This window comes from Taurulus bubalis (assembly GCF_910589615.1).
Source record: "Taurulus bubalis genome assembly, chromosome: 20".
In the NCBI taxonomy this organism is placed as follows: domain Eukaryota; kingdom Metazoa; phylum Chordata; class Actinopteri; order Perciformes; family Cottidae; genus Taurulus; species Taurulus bubalis.
Genome location: NC_136608.1, coordinates 3,310,572 through 3,329,928, shown reverse-complemented (window position 1 = coordinate 3,329,928; position 19,357 = coordinate 3,310,572). Strand labels below are relative to the sequence as shown.

Genomic DNA, 19,357 nt, shown 5'->3' with positions numbered 1-19,357 from the left:
GCACGATGACGCAAAGCGGGTCCAGGTCCTCAGGACCGGATCCGAGCAGGTGCGCGAGCGCAGCGCACACCTGACCCTCATTAGGAGTTGTGACGCGTCCAGCCAAGCGCTCGCTTTAGTAAACACAAGCTTTCGTTTGCTGGAATTACAAAGACAATGTAAGACACATACATATAATATAATATAATAAGTGTCCACACTCAGTTTGATATCACTTTTCTTTCGAATTCAGAAGATTAATTAACCAGCTTTCAATATTTCCAGGAACTCCCTTCACTTGTGGTTCATCATTTTCATCCTGGTGCCTCATACCATCTCGTTTGGTGAGTACAGTTCACATGAACCAGACTGGCTTCCGTTTGGAGATATCTTACTGTATGTCTCCCGCAGGACGTTGCGACCACATTTCCTTCTCCGTCTGCTGGATGAGTCAGGGCGAGGCTCTGGAAAGGTAAACGCGCTGTGCACGTGTCGTCTTCAGCCTCACGCCAAACTACCTTCACTAAAACACCACGTTTTGTTTCTCTCCTAACTGGCGAGTCAGGACATGTCATGTCACATTACTTGAGATATTTTTATGAATCGTTTTATATTCCTGGTAAATTCGGCATACATTAATTCATGTAAACTCAATATTTACGTATGTAGTGTTAAGTTGAACAGCTGTAATGGAACCAGATGAAGATTTAAAGACAGACTCGCCTTTTGTATTAGTTTGGCTGTGGCCAAAAGTATGTGGACACATGAACTGTTGAACATGCTATTCCAAAGCCATCAACCGATATTCAACCTCAACAGTCTCGGCTCCTTTACGGCTTTCTACCATTTTTGGAGCCCGGCACCAGGTTGTGTTCCCATTCAGATCTGACTGTAATTGGAAATAAGGAACCCAGCTGAGCCCCAGACCCAAAGTACAGTGTGGTGTATGGTGCGTCCACATACCTTTGGCTAGAAACGCATCTTTTCCGATTATATCTTGAATAAAGAAAGTAGTTGAATGGCACTTACTTATAGGACTTTGTAGTTTGGCTTTCTTGAAGAAATTGTATTTTCTTGATTCTTGTTGTTCTGAGTTTGTACTCATGGATGAATGCACTTATTGTAAGTCGCTTTGGATAAAAGCGTCAGCTAAATGAAATGTAATGCACCTTTAGACAAGCTGACCTCATGTATCAGATGGATGTTAAACTGAAGAGTGGCTGGTAAGGGGAAAGATTACTTTAGGTTTCACAAGGTGTGTCCATGTGGTGATGAGCAGATACATAGGTAGGATTTGGAATGACCTTCTCTCAGAGAGGGAACATCTGATTGTACCAAGGCTTCATTGTTTCCTATCTTTTTAGGCAGAATGTAAACGTATGGCTCAACGATACGTCACTAAAGTCCATCAAGAAGGCGGGTAAAGTCACCTCCCTGACGGTGTCCCCAGCTGTAGAAAACAAGCTAACCCTTGAGTACAGAGGCTCTGTTCAGACATGGACGTTAAGAATCACCCCGCGTAAGCATCTTTTAACTTGGCATCAGGTTTATGTTTGTATCCATTAATAATCAGTAGTTATTAAGTGTTTGATTAAATGTGATCATCAAAGGTACTAAGCACACTGAAGTCCGAGGCCGGCAGGAACCCGTCGAGCAACCAACAAGTGCCACTAAGGTACTTCTGATGGAACAGATCAAGCTACAGATGCAGCGCCTCTCTCTCTCTTTACACCTTGATGATCCCTCGCTCTCTCCTCAGGGCTTCCTGGACTTGATGAGTCCCACTGACGTGTTTGCGTGTGAAAATGGAACATTATTCTTGCACCAGGATGAAAACTTCTTCCTTGCGATTGGTGAGATTATCCGTTTGAGAGTTGAAGTGTTTTCCTGTTCTGTAACCTGCACATAACCTGGCTTTCTTTGTCTTTTGTAGGGGCTCAGGGTTGACGTTGCTTTTATCTGCCTTTATCAGAGGGGAGGGTGATCTGGGGAGGCGATGTGTGGATTTAGGGCTAAGCAGCATTAGCTTAGCTTAGCATAGACTGGAAATGGTGGGGAAACGGGTAGCCTGGCTCTATCCAGAGGTAGAAAAATCTGCCTTCCAGCTTCTCTTTCAAAGCTCACTAATGAATGTTAGATATGTGAAAAATAACAAGACCTCATAGCCTACCTTATGCTAAGCTAACGGCTTTAGCTTTATATTAAACAGGCAGACATGAGACGTGTATTGAGCCTCTTTTCTGACTCTTAGTCAGAAAGCGAAGAAGCTGAATTCCAACATGTCAAACTATTCCTTTAAAGGTCATTGAAGGCCAACAGTAGGGTCTCTCCTGCCCGTTTATGTTATTCTGTTTATGTTATGTTGCCTAACGGGTTCAAGGCTGGTGTTGTATGTTGATCTTTTTAGTCAGGCTGTCAAGAAAAAGATATGAGGGCATCTATTGACCAGACTGTGAGATAAACTGTGTCCACAGGTGATAAGTGACTCCCTGACCTTTGCTCTGCTTTCCAATATGTCAAGATGTTGACCGCAAGGGCGTTTGCCGAGCACGTTTAGTAAATGTGTTCGTCATTTCTGTTTATTTGTTAATGCTTTATCCCAGTATTTCTTTGTTTTTGCTCATCCTAGGCCACACTACGCGTCCCCCTGTCAGGCTGGAGTTCAGGACTCCCTCCATGCTGCTGGTCTCCTGGATGGAGAAGCAACTGGCAGTCGGCAGCAGCCACCACGTGACCCTGTACTACACGGAGCTGGGCTCCTTTAACACTCTCAGCACGGACAGCACCACCAACAACCACTACCGCTTCACCGCGCTGGAGGCCTGCAGCACCTATGTGCCCTGTGTGGAGATCGCAGGCACGCGCTCCCTCACCTGCCTCTCTACTATCACCGGTAAGGCCCGTGGGTTGCTGGGGTCCCGGTCTTATGTCCCGGTCTTATGGACTGATTACCTACTGTCTATCAAAGCCTGCGCCACCGTGATTGGTCAATACTACTCTGACTACAAACATAAACCAAAATGCCCTCTTGACACCAGAATCTTGTCCCGTTGACAGAATCTCGTTATGAATGCAGAAACACTGAGATAAGGCTGCTACTAATGATTATTGATTATTTAAATAAGTTAAAACGATCTGATACAAGTTTCCAAAACTCAAGATGTTTTTTTAGTTTTTTAATTGATTTTTGTTGCAAACAAAAATATTCAGTTCATTATCATATATGAGCAAGAAAAACACAAAAAAAAATCACATTGGAGGGGCTGGAGTCAGACGATTCCTGTTATTTTTCATGAAATATTCCTGATGATCAATTTTCTAAAGCAGGTTTTAGCAGCTGATGACAGACAGCTAATATAATGACCACAGTGGAGCATGAAGCAGCTGAAGAGCCCTCAGAAGCTGGTGGAAAGCTGTGGTCAGACACACAACGTATTTACCAGATGATGCAGCTGCTAAGTGATGCCTTCACGACTTGTTTACACTGCCCCCATGTGGCCATACAGCTGTTGATGCAGGGCCCAATCCCAATCTCCACCCTTAGCCTCACAGGGTACATCCCAAGTCTCTTTGTCATTTCCTCAAGGGATCTCTGAGGAGCCATGAGCGAGGATGCAAGAGAGCAGGCTTCCAGGAAGTGTTTTAGCGGCCGACACGCCCCCCTAATTTTTGATCCGTTATTTGATTGGCCGCTGCAGCTGATCGGACTGATCGCTGGAGTTTCTGTCACTCTAATCACGCTCTTTCTTTTCTGATTCACCATCTGGTTAAAATATGGTTAATATGTTCATTGTAGGTCAGCATTAGATGCAGACTTGGCCAAGGAATTACCCACAATTCATAGCAATGTGACGTTAAACACGCAGTTACCAATGAAAGCATTGAGACAAGAAATTACATTTACACAACAACATGAAGGATTGAAGATGTAACATGAAAACACATGCAATCAGAGGAATGCAAGCAGAAACTTTATTACAGATTTATTCATCAAACGTTTTGTTATTGAAGCTGTTTTGACAAAAACAAGTGAATAGATCATTTGAAATGACGTCTCATCTCGTGACAAAAGAGCCTGGAAGACGTTCAAATCGGGGAGTAAAAAATATAAAATACCCACAATTGTAGATGATATTTTCTTACATTTCCAGCCCTCACAGCCTCTCACACTCGACCAGCTACCAGGTGACGTCAGTGAGTCCCTGAGGGTTCAGGGTTTGGGCCCTTAGGGTTTAAACCAGGGGTCTCAAACTCGCGGCCCGCGGGCCAATTGCGGCCCGCGAGCCGATATTTTGTGGCCCCCTACTTGACATCAAAGTTTAGTGTTAGTGCGGCCCGCGCGTTTTTCTGAGGTCCGCGCGCGCCGCCCCGTAAGATAACTTTTACTGGACGTTTCTATTAATAACTCCGAAAAAACGGAGTAGAAAAAAGATTCAGATGCTGCTGGATGCGCCAAAGTCTGGAGGTTCCGCCCAACTTCTCTGTGTGATCATACGTGCCTCTCATAGGAGCACACAGCCTGAGGCGTCTGTGTCGAGCTCCACCTTTCACCTGATTTGTTGATTCAGGTGTCAGTCGACATTTTGTGTGAAACTACCCAATGAACACTCAGGAAATCCCTAAGGACCTACCCACCCACATACGCTGCAAAGATACACTGGTTTGTATTCAGACAGACAACACACTACCACCTGAGAAAAAAAAACTTGCAGTGTACTAAAAGATCAACACTGTCCAGAGAGACGGCAGCTCTGCTCCGCTCAGCTGTTCAGTTTTACTTTGTGTACGCTAGACACACGACCATGCGCTGGTTAAGAGTACACAGTACACACATACACACATACACACATACACACATACAGAGTACATAGTACACACATACCTACAGATTACATATGTTGTTCTTGTTCTGAAAACTGAAAAAACGAAACTGAAACATGCACATTGTGTAAACATTGTAAATAGTTTGTTTTTTTATAGAACATATTTTGACTCAAATATATAGTAAATATTTTGTTTGAAAACAAAAACTGTTGTAATATTAATGTTTCATGTGCACACAGCCCATGAAGCTTGATCTGTAGTATGAAGTCATTTCTCAGTCCTGAGTCTGTTGCAAATGGATCTTATTGACTTGCAGTGCAACAGAGATCTAAAAGCTAAATTCAGAGGCACAAGGAAAACCAGACATGATGGACCATTTCTGAGAGAATTGCCTCCATCCTTCCCTGAGCTGACAAAAGTGATCAGTCGGGTCATGTACCTTTTTGGAAGCACACATGTGAGAAACCTTTCTCCACTATGAACTTTAATAAATGCAAGTACAGGTCCAGGCTTAGTGATGCCCATCTTGGAGCTGTACTCAGGGTTTCACTGTGACCTGGATGAGGGTTTTACTGTGACCTGGATGAGGGTTTTACTGTGACCTGGATGAGGGTTTTACTGTGACCTGGATCAGGGTTTCACTGTGACCTGGATGAGGGTTTTACTGTGACCTGGATCAGGGTTTCTATACTGTGACCTGGTTTAGGGTCAATGTGACCTGGATCAGTGTCTATGTGGCTCAGCTGTGTGAGCAGAAGCGCTGCCAGGTGTCTGGCAAGAAATAGAATAAAGTACAAATGTATTCAGGTTTTGCATTTGTTGGTTCGGTGCAGTTTCAATAAGTTATTTAAAAAAATTAAATATATTTGCACTGTTAAAAACTATTATAAAAATGTATAGAAACTGCTGGTTGCCTTTTTTTAATGACGAAAATATGTTATGAATGTAAAAAAAAAAAAAGCGCTTTCTGTGTGGCCCTCCGGTGAGATCACAATACCAGCGGTGGCCCCAAGCCAAATTGAGTTTGAGACCCCTGGTTTAAACGCTTTGCCAATTGTTCATGCCCCTCCCACCAGACCCAGACCCGCCGCTGGACTTTGAGGTGACGTCGTGGAGCAGCGACAGCATCTCGTTGGCCTGGGACTGCCCTGACAAGTTCTCCTTCTTCCTCCTCACCGTCTTCTACCTCGACGGTGCCGACCGCGTCACAGAGGAGGTGGTCTTTCTGCAGGAGGAGGACGACTTTGTGTTCGTCTTGTCTGACCTGGAGCCCTGCACCAGGGTGAAGTTTGGCCTGCAGACGGTTTGCCAGGCGGGGGTCGAGTCCCGCTACAGCAGGATGAGCCTGAACGACGGGAACTCTGGTACAACAACAAGCAGCTCCTGTTAAACCCGATGGATGATTTTTATCTTCATCTTTAGAAAAGACGACAGTGTTTCACGTAATCCCCTCTCCCCTCCGATCCGCAGCTCACTCCGGCATCCAGGCCTTGCGTCAGACGTCGTTCGGCCCCGACCACTACACCCTGAGCTGGGAGGTGAAGAACACCTCCGCCATCTCCATGTTCAGGGTCTACCACGAGGGGGCGCTGCAGGCCACCACGCTCCTCACCAGCATCACCGTGGCCGCGCTGCTGCCATGCCAACAGTACCAGGCCAAGGTGGAGGCGCTGTGTGGAGAGGGCGTGTCCATGAGCGCCAAGGCGGTCGCCGCACACACTGGTAATGTCTGACGACGACGGCACATTAATTTAGTAAATGTATGGTTATTTTAGTCAAATAGACCATAAAGCAGGGTATGCTTTAGGGCGGGGCTACAAGGTGATTGGCAGGTCTGGGAGTCGTCTGTGTTTCCGTCGTAGAACTCTTTCAGTGTTTTCAGCGGACAAAGGTTCTGTTTTTGTCAACTAAAAATGTTTGATATAATTAGCATCTTGGGTATTGGCACCATTTTCATTTGATTCACTCTATATTAGGAACATAATAGGTGACAATTGTCACTTATTAGCTTTCCAACATCAACGGTGTGTGTGTGTGTGTGTGTGTGTGTGTGTGTGCGCATTTGCAGAATATAAACTCAGCATCTTTCTCTGTTCTCATCCAGGACCTCACGGCGTGTCTGCGCTGCGATATCGCTCCAACGACTCCACCGCCCTGTGGACGCCGCACGCCGCCCGCCAGCCAGCGGTGGCCTTCTTCTACGCGCTCTCTCTGGAGAACGGCACCGCCGTGCTGAGCGGCCGCGTCGCCGACCCAGAGCTGAGGCTCCCGAGGCTGGAGAGAGGGAAGCCCTACGTCCTCCACGTGTGGGAGGAATGTGGCGCAACCTGGGAGTCTAAGCGTTCCCACGTGTGGGTGGAGCGAGACAATTCCTCCTCCGGGTTCCATATGAGGGCCGCTGGACATGTGCTGGACGAAGGTCAGTCTGAGAGCCTCTGGTCCAACACCATGAAACATAACCCAATGTGTTTTTAACTTTGTGTGCTTCTGTAGAGCCGCAGTTTGATTTCTCCCTCCTGGGCCTCACGATGGTCGTGCCCTGGTCTCTGCCCGAGGAGATACAGGATGACGCGTCGGAGCTAAGGGCGAAAATAGAGAAGATTTACACAGATAAGGTGAGAGAAAGTAAACGGACCACAGATCCTGTTCCATCTCATCCTCCAAGACTACAAGAAGCCTTTCTTAAAGGCCTTTAAACACCGGGGGGCTTTCATTTAGTGCAAATGAATTCACACGTCAATATATTTTTTATATACACTGTATACACACATTTTTTTTTGCCATGAATACTTTCTCACAGCATGCCAATATGATGTGCCAAAAGCACAAAAAAATTCAAGCAAGATCACTTTTTCAGAGTTTTCGCGCCCTAAATAAAGGCATCAACCCGTCACATTGGGCAAAAATATAACAACATGGAGGCTCTATGGTCCAAACCAAGACTTCAAATGTTATTACTCCTGAGAACCTTTCCAAAGGCAGCGCAGGCCAGATTCACTCCTTTTAGTTCTCACCTTTCACAATAAAAGCCTGTGGCATCACTGCGTAGCTCTAAAAGGAAACTCAATAAATGAGCTCACAGGAATGTTCCTCACAGACGCTGCTCCGGGTCGATCCTCTGCCTGCACAAATCTATTCAAACCTCTTCATGAAAAAGTGCTGCAACTGTTGCTAATATGCATCATATGAACTATTTTGCATTTTCATGTTTGTTCTTTATGCTCCTTTTTCGACAAAAAAAAGAACATTTTGGAACAAAAATATGTGTGTCATTCAGCTGCAGGATCTGTTGAAAGACTTCCATCAGCCAGCCCGCGTGGCGCTGGCCTCCTTTGAGGCTGCGGACGAGCCGTATAAAACAGAGGTTCTGTTTACGTCTTTTGATGCGTCCCAAGCGGAAGCAGACGTGCCGCTTTCCATTGAGGATCAGCTGGATTACATTCACTCCCTGAAGACGGGCGAGATGACGGTCACAGATGGGGTCATTCACTGGAACGGTAGGTGATGGCAGGTCTGTGATCGGCTTCAAACTAAAACCCTCTACTTTAATCTCGTGTGCCTCGACCGTTTGCAGGTCCGGACCTGTGTGCTTCTCCCGAGCGACCGCCGTGTCCTCGTCACTCTCTGTGCATCAACACTCTGGGCTCCTACGCCTGCGTGTGCCATCACGGCTTCTACGACGTGAGCGCCGTCATCGAGCCGCCCGCGGCCTCCCGTCCAGTCTGCATCGGTACCTTTAATGTTGCTCCTCTATCCAATGAAACGCATGCTGCCTTTTTAGCACGGCGACGTTGTGTTGCATCTAGATTAAGTGAGTAAAAAGATATATTAGGGGACCTAGAACGACTCTCCTTTGTCCCTGAAATATTATCTTTATTGTGTTATTCTGGTGACATTTTATGCCTTTTTTTTATTTGGATAGTGACAGTGTGGAGACATGAGTTGCGACAGGGAACGACATGCATGGGCGTGTTATGAGACAATGGGCAGCAGGAGTCCTGGGATGAGTGACTAGTGTTTTTTAATACAAATATTTAATTATATTTAACCCTAACCCTGGGCAATGACATGCAAAAAGCCCCACCAAGAATCAACCCACTCCTAGAATTTGATAGACTTTAGTCATTGTTGTAATTTTGAGTCTCTTCCTGGTTGGTTCTGGTCCATTTATAGGTGAAGGCTTCGGGTCTGTGCCCGTTGGGCCCGTTTAGTAATCCATCTCTGACCACATGTAATAAATACCAGGATGTTAAGCAGGAACGCTGTGGCTCAGAATCCTGAGCCCACCTGGAAATCCCTCCCAGAAATAATGGTGCTGGGTTCAAGGCCCCTTTGATCCTTCTTACACTCCACTACGCCACAAAGACACACACACCAGAGGAACTGCATGTTAAGCTGCTTCCACTTCAGCGTGCAGTACACGTTTCTGCTGTTGCTTTGTAAACACAACAAACATTTCTACTTCTGTATCATCCTCATAAACAAGTGTGATTCTTTTGACTCTGACAGAAAAGGGCTTCTTCAGCCAGTGCCTGGGTAAAATGGTGACCGGTGGAATAGCAAAGCCCTACCTGGCGTCTTCCATCGGGGGCGCGGTGGACTGGGGAGCGGTGGACGTGAGGCTGAACGACGGCCGCTGCTCTGTGCGGGAGAGCGACTTGTTCTACTACTTCCGCACCTCGAGAAAAGCCTCCGAATGTGGAACTCGGAGGCGGGTGAGTTGCTGACGGAGCGCTGAGTACTTGAAGTAATGAAAGCGATGACAAGAGCCTTGAGGAGTCGGTAATTAAGAAACAACAGATTTACCACAAAGGCTTATTCTCACATCCCAGGTGTTACGGAAAGCAAACATGTTTCATAATCTTTATAAACCACCTACCCTAGAAGCCACTAACGAAATAAATGTGGCCTATCAGAGTTATTGGTCTCTGTCTCTGTGGTTGAGATGTTATGTTTTTAAGATTCAGTATGAGAACTCATCAGGACTCTGTTCGGCAGGCCTGTCGTCTCTGTCTATAACCTGGAAAGTGTAATGAGTTTTCCATCACTGTGTGTGTGTGTGTGTGTGTGTGTGTGTGTGTGTGTGTGTGTCCAGGTGAACGAAACCCACATCCAACTGCAAAACACTCTGACTGTGACCTTGACCAGAGGACAAACCATCAGCAGGTCGGATCCCAAATTCGTGTGGCAGTGCGTCTACCCGCGGCATTATGTTCGCAACGCTCAAGTCGGCGTGGACACGGACTGGTGAGGCGAGCGGCTCGTGTTCTGTCTCTTTGCCGGGTTGAAGAAGACATTGTGAGCGTTTGAGGCACAGAATCACGGGGACGCATCTCCTCTGTCGTCGTAGGCTCTCCTCCATCTCCCTGATGGAGTTCAACTCTTCACTGCAGCTGGGCCTGACCATGACCCTGCACACCGACGAGTCCTTCGCCTCCAGCTACAGGGGCGCCGTCACCATGGCGCTGGAGGACACCCTGTTCCTCCAGGTGACCCTGCAGACCAACAACTCCTTTGCCTCCGACGTGCTGCTGCAGGTGGAGTCGTGCTGGGCCACCGAGAGCCCGGACCCACAGGACGCCGTGCAGGGGCTTCTTCTTCAGGACGGGTGGGTGGAGACGGGATTATGTATCGCTATTCAGGCACAAACTGTTGGAAATGACTCAAAAGATCTGATAGTTTTGCACTGAAGTTGTTCATTAAATGCAAAACAATAATATTGTGGTTATTTCATATTGATTTAATTACAGAAAACAGGCTATAAAGTAATACATATATAAAATAAGAAAGGACCTATATGTGTCTCAGTTCAGTGCGTTCATGGTTTCTCGCTTTCCTTTATTGACGCAGTCGTACGTTATCAATATTTCATGCCTTGACCCCGGAGCTTCCTCGCATGACATCGATACTGAACGCCGTCCTCTCGTCTCCAGCTGTGCCGTCGACGACACGTTCCACTGGCTCTCCGTTAACGGCCGCGCACAGATGAGCAGGTTCTCCCTTCAGATGTTCTCGATGCCCAAAGGGCTGCCCGTCTACGTCCACTGCCAGGCCAACGTCTGCGGCCGCGACGAGGACTGCACCAAGGTAAGGGGGAGGGTCCGAGGAGGACCGGCTCATGTTCACGAGCAAGTACACGTTGACTCACTTTCAGCTCTTCCGGTTACTGGTCTGGTCTAGTACTGGTCTTTGATTCCCCGGTGGCGTTGATGCAGGCGCTGCTTTCTTAAAGGAGTCTTTAAAGGTTCCCTTCCAGCAGAACGGATACACATCGGTGGAAATCAGTTAGAGTTAACGGGTGCAGCCAATCAAGTGACAGACTTTCATGTAACCTGTGACTTAAACTGCAATTGGATGACTTTTCTTCCCTGACTTGACGCTTTGATCAGTGGTGGAAGTATGAATACTGCCATGTGAAGTAAAAGTAACTGAGTTGTGTTCCCAAAATGTGCCGCACACATAAAAATACGCATAAGACGGATACTGTATACGTGCCGTTACATAGTACATTATTTGATAGTTTACATGCGGATTAATTTGTAAGTACTGTTATTCAAGGTGGAGCTATTCAACCATTTCATGCATCACCTGTTGGGTAGCTGTGACAGGGCATCATATTGTCTCAAGGATATGATGAGTTCATGTGAGACGGGCCGGTGTGGACGTCTCTAAACTGCTGAGTCACCAACTGAGCTCTACTTCCGCTCTAGAGCTGCAGCAGCCAGCGGCGCCGCCGGAGGTCCGTGAGCCGGCTGGGCCGAGAGGGGAACCGAGCCGCTGTCGTCTCTGCTGGACCTCTGCTGGTCCTCAACAGCAGGGGGGCGTTAGGACCCCCGTCTGACTGTGAGTTCATGTGGAGGACGGAGCACATCATCCTGCAGCTGTAGACTTTTGTTATTTCATATTTTGTATGGTACAATGATTTATTATACTAATAATGCTGCTTTTTTTTTACGAAATGCCTCTCATACCGTTTAGTTTGAAACGTTGAGTTCCCTATCGGAGTCTAATGTACAGTTCTGTGAGGCGTTCAGGTGCACTCCGACGTTACTGAACCGACCTGTGTCCCTCTCTGCAGGGACTGTGATCGCTACTGTGGCCGGATTGATCGGCTTTTTGGGAGCAACCGTGCTCTCAATGAGCGTCACCAAGGCCATCGTGACTTACTACGAGCGTCTGCAGCTGCAATAAAGTGTTGGAGCGATATCTGAGTGCGTTGTGTTGTTCATGAAGACGGTTCACTGTGACGATGCAGAACATTATTCATTAAGACAGAAATTATCTCAATTCTCATGAACGTTTTTTACACAACTTGAGGTTTGAAAAAGAAAAATGGTGAGATGAGACAAATGATACTTTTTAGTGCGTTTTATAATTTGTATAACAGTGATGAGGTAGCGTGTAAATAGTGGATGAAGAGGACTTCTTCAGCTCGCTAAAGTGGAACTATGAAGAGATTATGGGCCCGTGGGTTCAGTCCTGCTTCCCATGATGACTGTTCTCTTCATCTGGGGACCAGAACATGGACCTAACTGTAGAGGGAACGGCCCAATGCCTCTCTCAACCTCACACTTCTACTCCACTATTATCCTGAAATGACAACAGTGCTAGCTGCTAGCCAGGTAGTTAAGATAACGTTGGCCTCACGAGTTGGTCGGACATTTTCCACCGCCAACCGATTCCACCTCCAGATGCATTGTTCTTGTATTGTATTGTGCACAACTTTGTTTAGTAACGCATGCATGTTCCCCAGTTTAATCATTGAATGTACATTAACCAAATTTGACCTAAACACAACACACGTTAAATATTAAGAATATTTAATTAATATCGGTTGAACACAGGAACATCCATTCCACAGCATCCTCTGCTGTCACTCTCAGAATGTAGGTTTGAAAACCATGTGGTGTAACACCGGCTCCCACAGAGAGGAAATGCTCGACAGTGTGTGCCAGTTGAGAACATTGCTTTAAAAAATAAATTATTAACATAACCAATAACATCAGAAAAGAATAGTGTGCAAGGTCATTGGCTATGGATGCAACACTAGTCAGGGTTCTTACGGTCATGGAAAACCTGGAAAAGTCATGGAGTTTTAAAATGTTTTTTTCCAGGTCTGGAAAAGTCCTTGAAAAAAAATAAAATCCCTAAAGTTTAGTAAAAGTCATGTAAATGTTCATGACGTTCATTTACGCTGAGTTTGAAATAATTAATATGCTTTTAAAAGAAAGACTCAACATATAAGCAGGCATACGTACAGGCATCTATATAAATGTTTATTCTTTTAATCAAACTATTGTCTCATTCATTTGTCATTTAAGGTTTACTGTATGCTTTGTATTCTCATTGTTAGTTTAAATACTACATTTACTCACTTTTTATGTTTACACCCAGATTTCACTAAATGTTTGGTGATGTAAATTTGGTTTAAAGTCATGGAAACCCATTGGTCAAATGTGTATGAACCCTGCTAGTGAGCTAGTTAGCCTGCATCATCTTATTTTTTGCGAATGTAAACTAAAAACAGTTTGACAATATGCAAATTGTCTACCACACATGCATTTATGCAAATCCAGCAGTGGTGCCAACTACTCCTGGAGAAAACTTCAGAAATTGCAAACTGGTCCTGAGTTCTGGCCCGACCGCCCTGCAGGTGATAACAAAGATAAACCCGTTGATCCCCTCAGAGCTCGGTCTGACGCTGCAGGACTTCGCTAACTCCACTAGAGGGCAGTCATGCGACACTAAGGACGCAAGCTACCTTTAAAACCCAAACGAAGAAGAAGAAGCCAACAACAATGGCGTCCTCCACGATGGGAGACGGCGTGAGTGAAGCACAAACGGGGAAGAAATCGAAAAAGACTAAACCGCAAGGTGAGTTATGGACGCTGCCGAGTTGAACACTAATGTTTGACACCCAGAGAGTTCACTGAGGGGCGGAGCTGCGTTTTGTCGACTTTTCTTCACGTGTTCGAGGCACGCAGAAATTAGCTTTAAGCTAGCAAGCGTGTTGGACACATTTGTTGCCCTAACGATATATAAACAGCTTCACTTTCACACTATTAAAAACAACAGAACGATAATTATTTACATAGTTCTTTTAGTGGAGGTCTCACGTGTTTATGTCATGTCCCAAATCACTGCTATAAACTCATCACTCGCCTCTAAAACTCTTGTGTTCTTTGCTTGAACGCGAAGAAACTGTCCAATACTCTCTGGGGTCCAAACACAGAGGGCTGTTGCCCATTTGCTTCTCACCAACGTTTCCTTTCTCCTTGCAAAGCAGCTAATACAAATAGTCTAGACTGTTTTATGAAGCTCCCATCCACGGCTCTTCTTTTGAACCCTCATCTTGTGTTCCTGATGAACATCTGTGACAGAAAAGCTGAAGTGCATGCACGTTACCTCTGGAGTATTATCAAACCAGTGTGTTCACTCCTAAAATGGTGCGTTGTTTGTACATTGTTGTACTGTACAGACAGATTCAGGGCCTTTGTTACGAAGATCATAGTTGAGTCGTCTGTGAGGGTAAAGAATGTGTAAAACTTTGCTTGTTTGTGATCTGTGTCGTGCAGTGGATGAGTCTGAGCTCCTGACTGTTCCTGACGGATGGAAAGAGGCGGCTTTCACCAAAGATGACAATCCCCGGGGTCTGACGGAGGAGAGCAGCTTCGCTACCCTCTTCCCCAAATACAGAGAAGCCTACCTGAAAGAGTGCTGGCCGCTCGTGGAGAAGGCCTTAGGAGATGCAGTGAGTTCAGAGTCGCGTGAAGTGCTGAATACTTTTTGCAATGATTATGGTGTGGCTGCAGGAGGGTGAATGTGAGAGAAAGGAAGACATTTGTTGTTAAAGTAGGATACGCATTGATTCATACAAAAATAACTAATTTAAAGTAATATATTCCCGCCTGTTCTCTGTGCACATGGAAATGAGTCTGGCTAGGTGGCAGCTCTGCTCTGTACAGTTTAGTGTTTGGATCTTGCCTAACGTAGATCTTTGTTCTTCTCAGCACATCAAAGCCAACCTGGACCTGATCGAGGGAAGCGTCACAGTTTGCACCACTAAGAAGACGTTCGACCCGTACGCCATCGTGAGGGCCAGAGATCTCATCAAGCTGCTGGCCCGGAGCGTCCCGTTCGATCAGGTACAAGCCGTCTGTCTTGTGGCGCATTACACCTGTAGCTCCTTGGGCTTTTATAAAACAAATGTCATGCTAATTTATTAGGTTGTTTATCTTCCCTGTTGGTACTTTTTCTCGCTTCCAGGCTGTGCGGATATTACAGGATGATATGGCGTGTGACATCATCAAAATCGGGACTCTAGTGAGGAACCGAGAGCGGTTTGTGAAGCGAAGACAGCGGCTGATTGGCCCCAAGGGCTCCACCCTAAAAGTGAGCCCCACATCAATATCCAGCTTCCATGAAGCAGCTCCTATCTGACATTCTGCTTTCTCCTCATTGTTGGTTACTTACTTTCTCAACCAGGCTGACTTAGTTTAATGCAGACGCACACCTTTGGGATGTTGCTTTACTGCATGGCATCTGTGGAGTTTATAACAGACTTGGAATAAAGAAACTCTGTGATATGAGGCATCTGTAAAATAATTATAATTAGTAAAGAAAACGACAACAACACGGTTAAACCGTCTAACCCTGTCTTCAGACATTACCAAGACCAAGTATTACACTTAGCATGTCCCCTCATACGTTTACAGTGTGGAATATTTGGTAAAAACATTCATAAAAGTTAATAAATATCAAAATAAATGTCTCCACCTGATACTTTTTGCTGACATACACGTTGAGCAGGTTGACTATAAAGTAAAGAGAGGGAATAAAGTCAGATGTTTACACGTTGGGGATACACCGGTGTGTTTTGGGATGGATGTCACCAGGTGGCAGCATTGCTTCTAATCATGGCAGTATGTATGGCGTTACTGTTAAATGCATTACTTTGCTCTCCTGTCCCTTTTCTCCAGGCGTTGGAGCTGTTGACCAACTGCTATGTGATGGTGCAGGGCAACACGGTGTCGGCCCTGGGGCCGTTCAACGGCCTGAAGGAGGTAAGAAGTTCAAGGGCGGAGGAACTGACCTCCAGCAGGCGATCAGGAGGCCGAAACCAGCAGTGAACCCAATGCACAGATTGAAAGGAAAGCTAAATGACCCTTTGCTAAGCCCCGCCCCACACGGTCACTAAATGCATCCGTTGAAGTAGGACTCAACAGACAGACGGGAGTGAAAACGGGTAACAAAGATGGAAGCTACAGATCCGTGTAAAAGTGACCGACCACACCACCTGAAGACGATGAGATTAAGAAACAAAACCGCTGCTTCTGGCCGGATCGCTCTTTATTTACAGTTACAATCATCCAAAAGCTGCTTGTACATTGAGCCTAGCTTTAGTAGATAGCATAGCATAGAAGTCTTAATGACGTAGTAACGTACTCTGCTCATGTTAGCTCTGCAGGTTTTTAGAAACAATTGCATCTCGTTCCGGGTAACGCTGTTACACAATGTTTAATCACAACGGCTCCAAATCCATTAAACGAAGACGAAGAGAAGCTGAAACCATGTAATGAGTCGGTGGAGCAGAGGCACTCGGATCAGAGCTGGCTGATGCTACGATGTGATTGGCATCTCTGCGTTTGAGGGGCGGGACTTAGGCACAATGGATAATGAGCTGTCAAGATAAGCTATATATTAGAGCGATGTGAGTGCATGTGAACGATGCTGTCATGGAAAACAATTTTAAAATATACATTTCTAAAATTAAGTATATCCACATTCAGTCATTATGACGGTGAGGGATGAAATATTGAGTTGAGTTAATGTATTTCTGAGGCATATCCTTAATCTTTTTTTCTGTCGCGAATGAAGAAACATTCTATTTCTTTAATGTCTCTTTCGGTCTTTCAGGTCCGCAAAGTGGTGATGGACACGATGAGGAACATCCATCCCATCTACAACATTAAGGTGCGTTCAAGCCGCTTTACTGGCGGGATAGAAACGTTTGGACAGACTGCTCTCGTGCCCGATGAAGATCTCTTCCATCCTTGTTCTGGATCTCCTGACTGAAAATACATCCCTCTGGGTTTGTACGCCAATGCTGGCTGAACCTGGAGCTGAGGGCACGAAGGAGCCACACACTCTTTCCTCGGCACACGGCGTCATTGTTTTAAACGATGTGGCACAACGCCGTGGAGCCGTTGTTAGACTGAGGCTGTCTTTGAATTAGAGGTCTAGCGAAATGGACAATAAACGTATGCAGTGGTAACAAACTACATTTTGACCGTGCGACATCAACGTGTGTCTTCTTTACCCCATTCCAAATCCATCAGACCCTGATGATCAAACAGGAGCTCTCCAAAGACCCCGACCTGCGGCTGCAGAGCTGGGAGCGCTTCCTGCCCACGTTCCGCCACAAGAACCTGGCCAAGCGCAGGGAGCCCAAGAAGAAGAGCACGAAGAAGGAGTACACGCCGTTCCCTCCTGCGCAGCCGGAGAGCACGGTCAGCGTCTCGCTTAACGGCTTTTATCCTATCGTTCCTCTCCTCTACGGAGAACACCGCTATGTAGCGCACATGTAGCATATCATATGCTCGTGCTACACTGGGTTCTATTATAACTAAAATACCTACACTAAAGTTTCGTTATTTAAAAATGATTGACGCTAGTATAGACTGCCAATAAAGTGTTTGAACCATGTTATTGAGACTAACTGAGGCTGAGTCTAACTTGGATGTTTCTCTTTTGTTGGTGGTGTTTTAGGTGGATAAGGAGCTCGCCACGGGAGAGTTCTTCCTGCGAGAAAGTGTGAAAAAGAGGAAGAAGATGGAGGAGATCAAGGTGAGCCCTGAGTGGATCCTCTCCTGCAGTGTCTGATGTCAGTCATGAGATCCAGCCGGTGTTTTAGGCCTTCTTTCTGCGTCTCCGTAAATGTTTGCCCAAAACTGGTCTGGAGAATAAGAGTTGCATCATGACTCTCTGTTCCTCTTTCTCAGGTGAAACAAGCAGAAGCTCTGACCAAGAAGCAGGAGGAGCGGAACAAAGCGTTCATCCCTCCGAAAGAGAAGCCTCTCATGAAGAAAAGCAACAAAGGTAAACACAACGGCACACAGTCGAACCCGAGAGCACAGCGCGTGTGCGTGTGTGTGCGTGTGTGTGTGCGTGTGTGTGTGTGTGTGTGTGTGAGAGACCCTGCTGACCCCTCCTTGTTTCTGTCACAGCTCCTGCAGAAGGCAAGCTGGACATCGAGGCCATCAAGGAGAAAGTGAAAAGAGCAAAGACCAAGAGGCTGGGGGCTCCGCCGGTTCCTCCCCCCGCCTCCAGCACCACGGCCAAGAAGAAGAAGAAAAGGGGCTAAGCACAGACTTGCACCATGGTCGTTGTGTACCATGTTACGTGGTATTTGAGTGGCAGTCCTGTTGGACAGATGAAGGACTGTCGGGACCCGGGGAGCTGGAACATCACACGTTCTGTGTGCTCAAAAGGAACTGCATCACTAACAGTCAAGGAGGTTTTTAATGAACTACTTTGTGAGGAGGGTTTCCTGTTCTTGGTGTGATCCTCCATCTGGAGCCTGGTGGTACAGTGAGTGATGTCATACATTGCCCTCTTGTCTGTCATTTTCCCTTTCCACCAAACCGTTGTCCAGATTTTGAATGGTCCGTGTTTATAGGTTTTTCAAAGTATGTCGTCGTCCATCAGATGGAAATGTGAAATTAAAGGCAGATTTTTATCAACCTGGATCTTAGGTTTGCTTTACTTCCTGTTGACAATGACAAACACACATGGTAGAGGAACTGATTGGTAGTTTTTTTTACACTACTCTGATGAGTCCGTCCTGGCAGCAGGTTGTGTAGCTACAGTAGCTAGCTAGCCATCGAGCTTTGAACAGAAAAGTCTGAAAGGTAAACGGTCAAAAGTGTGGCTGTATTTTGTGACTCGAACACGGCGACGTGCAGCAAAACAACTGCGTGTGAAGAAGAGGAGCTGAACTCCGAGAGAAGCGCTCGGTTTCCTCCACCAAACCTCGTTGAGGAAACGTCCGTTTTAAATGCTGGAATCTGGACGAGAAAGCTGAAGAAAAGACTCCAGAACTATAAACTATAAACTTCCTGCTAGAAACGTCTGATGGAAGTCAACGTCAGAGCGGAGGAAACGCTGCAAGCCGCCACACAAAGTGAGGTTATTAGGAGATGTGTTTGTTCCTCGGTTCAGTTGGTGTTTGCTGAATTCAAGAGCAGCGCCGTCTGGTTCAGAAAAGATCTCCAGTTGATATTAATGATGACGTGTCGTCCATAAAGCAGCAGAGTTTGTAGAATCCAACAGTTTCTGAGTTCTGTTGCACACGTTCCCCATCAGGCCACCTGATGCTTTTTTCAGTTTTTTTCTTATATATTGTTTATAGTTTGAAGTTAAAAAGTTTGAAGCTGTAGTTTGAAGTCTGTTTGTATATATTTATAATATACTTTAAACGGCTAATATATTCAATTTGAAGAAGAAAAATTGCCTTGGCAATAAAAAAGTATCGGTTCAGGCACCAATTAGCACC

At 45.9% G+C, this 19,357-nt stretch overlaps 1 protein-coding gene across 1 annotated transcript; it reads left to right on the top strand.

The window, feature by feature from the left end:
* Window positions 1–13,601: 13,601 nt before the first annotated feature.
* On the top strand, window positions 13,602–18,551 carry krr1 (KRR1 small subunit processome component homolog; the record flags this gene model as incomplete). The annotated part of the gene is made up of 10 exons (XM_079236354.1): window positions 13,602–13,677; window positions 14,379–14,554; window positions 14,814–14,948; window positions 15,070–15,195; window positions 15,783–15,866; window positions 16,720–16,776; window positions 17,142–17,312; window positions 17,572–17,649; window positions 17,805–17,901; window positions 18,030–18,551. 10 exons carry the CDS (start codon window positions 13,602–13,604, stop codon window positions 18,164–18,166), a joined length of 1,137 nt encoding a protein of 378 aa, XP_079092480.1. The 3' UTR covers window positions 18,167–18,551.
* Between the last annotated feature and the right edge of the window lie 806 nt (window positions 18,552–19,357).